The sequence below is a fragment of the Pteropus vampyrus genome, unplaced genomic scaffold, assembly GCF_000151845.1.
Source record: "Pteropus vampyrus isolate Shadow unplaced genomic scaffold, Pvam_2.0 Scaffold54, whole genome shotgun sequence".
Lineage (NCBI taxonomy): Eukaryota > Metazoa > Chordata > Mammalia > Chiroptera > Pteropodidae > Pteropus > Pteropus vampyrus.
The window spans coordinates 7,641,119-7,643,171 of record NW_011888835.1 but is presented as its reverse complement, the minus strand read 5'-3'; the positions used below and the strand labels follow the sequence as shown (position 1 = coordinate 7,643,171).

General features: G+C 37.8%; 1 protein-coding gene across 1 annotated transcript in view; it reads right to left on the bottom strand.

The window, feature by feature from the left end:
* Positions 1-2,053, bottom strand: part of COLEC10 (collectin subfamily member 10) — a 34,861-nt gene that overhangs the window by 13,276 nt on the left and 19,532 nt on the right. Inside the window, exons 2-3 of the mRNA XM_011360379.1 lie at positions 1,980-2,051; positions 522-593 (exon numbers count right to left, since the gene is read on the bottom strand). Of these exons, the coding sequence (XP_011358681.1) occupies positions 522-593; positions 1,980-2,051 (144 nt within the window). The remainder of the gene's footprint in view (positions 1-521; positions 594-1,979; positions 2,052-2,053) is intronic.

Sequence of the window (2,053 nt, the reverse complement as noted above, 5' to 3'; positions counted from 1 at the left end):
CTCTTCCTCCTCTTCCTCCTCTTCCTCCTCCTCCTCCTCCTCCTCCTCCTCTTCTTCTTCTTCTTCTTCTTCCTCCTCCTCCTCCTCCTCTTCCTCCTCCTCTTCTTCTTCCTCTTCTTCTTCCTTTCCTCCTCCTCTTTCTCTTTCTCCTTCTTCTTCTTCCTTGGATTTCATGAATAATTGCTTTCCATTACTGAACACACTTCATGGTTATGACACTCTTTTAATTGGATCAAGGATTATAACCAGTAGATCCCCAAACAGAATCCAATATAGAGATCTACCAGAATTTATATTTGATTCTGCCCCTGAATTTCTGTTTAATTTTGCTCAAGTCTTTTTAATTTTTTAGACGTATTGCTTAGGTATGGAAGAAATAGCCAAGATATAAAGAAAGTGAACACTCATATTTTCAAAGAAAGAAACGGGATCATTTTTATGACACAAAACCTTGCAGATAAATCAAGGGTATGCTTGATTTGCTTTAAATCACTGTGAGAGAGAAATAAAACATGGCTTACCCTTTTTGCCAAAGGGCCCAGTCTTGCCAATGTTGCCCTGGTCTCCTGTATCACCAAGGTCTCCTTTAATTCCTGAAAAGCAAAGCGTGTCATCTTTATATCTCAACATTTTATCTTTCCCTTCAAGATGTGGCTAATATGTGATATCCATTTAAAGGAAATAGCAAAAAGTTCATTCTTCTATTTGGAGTATATAATATATATCCTGTGCTATATTATCTATTTTAATAGCATTATAACAGTATGTATTAAAATTAAAATGTGCGTGAGTATGACAGTTCTGGAACTGATGATATTAAAATGCTTACTGATGCAATATATCTAAAAAGACTAAAGCAGATGATGCTTAATCTAAAGATCAAATAAGGGGCTGAGTGGAAGAATTCTCATATTTTTTTCTAATTCTGTTCCTCTCTAGATCCATTTCAGCTGCGCTTAGGCATTCTATTGTCATCTCTTTTAAAACCAGGGTTGACTATCTTAGCCACTTTTAAAAAGGAGAGGGAATGTACAGTCATAAAACCCAGTGATCAAAGGAACATCAAAGATCATCCCACTAAGTTTTTATCCAAAAATAATATCATCAGGAATCATTAAGTTCCTCCAAAATTGTTAAAAATTTTGTTTCTTTTTCCATGATGATCTAAAAAATTATTTACCAGTTATAAAGCTATATTTTTATGATAACAATTTTGCAATTGACTTATAGATTTATAGAATATTGTACATATTTGTAATACAAAAAGATTTTAAATCGCCTTTCTCAAATTGAGATCTCAAAGGCCTGTCAGTGTTTTCTTCTCTTTAAATTACTGAAGATTTTAAAATCAGTGGGCTAGGGCCACCAGCTTGTAACGGTTGGCAGGGAATATTTCTAGTCCCTAGAAGATGCATGCTTACACATCGCAATCCAGAAGCTATGTTTTGGTGAGATTTACTTTTGGCTTTGTGAGTAAACACGGTCTCTCATAGCCTTTATGTTATTCTCATCTTCTCGGCTCCTATGCCTTCCATACCCCACCGGGTCTTGGAGAAGGTGAGTAAATCAAAGGCCCAAACAACTCTTTCTGTTCCTTCTCATACTTCTCCTGAAGATCAAGGCCAGCCAAAAAGAGTTCTTTAGCAGTGGCTGCTGAGAGGAGACACCGCTATTGACACAGTTGTATTTTCTAAAATGCATAGTTTCTTAGATACTCCCAGAGACTGCTATTTCCTGGGGCTCCAGGAGTGTTCCACTCCAGCCACCCCTAAGGATGAAACTTGAGAAATGTGTCTGAGTCTTGTTGCCAGGCGATGTCGTAAGAACTCTCTGGTGGTGAGTAAATTCATATTTGAAATGCAGTTCATGCATCTCTGGAGCAGAGGCTGTTACGATGCCTCTAATTTCTAGGGCAAGTCCAGGAGTTACAGCAGAGGAATTCTAACATCGTAGTGTCGATTTCATATTATTTTACCTACCTTTCGGCCCCATGCGTCCCACTTTACCAAGCTTTCCCTCCTCTCCCGGATCTCCTTTTTCACCATCATCTCCT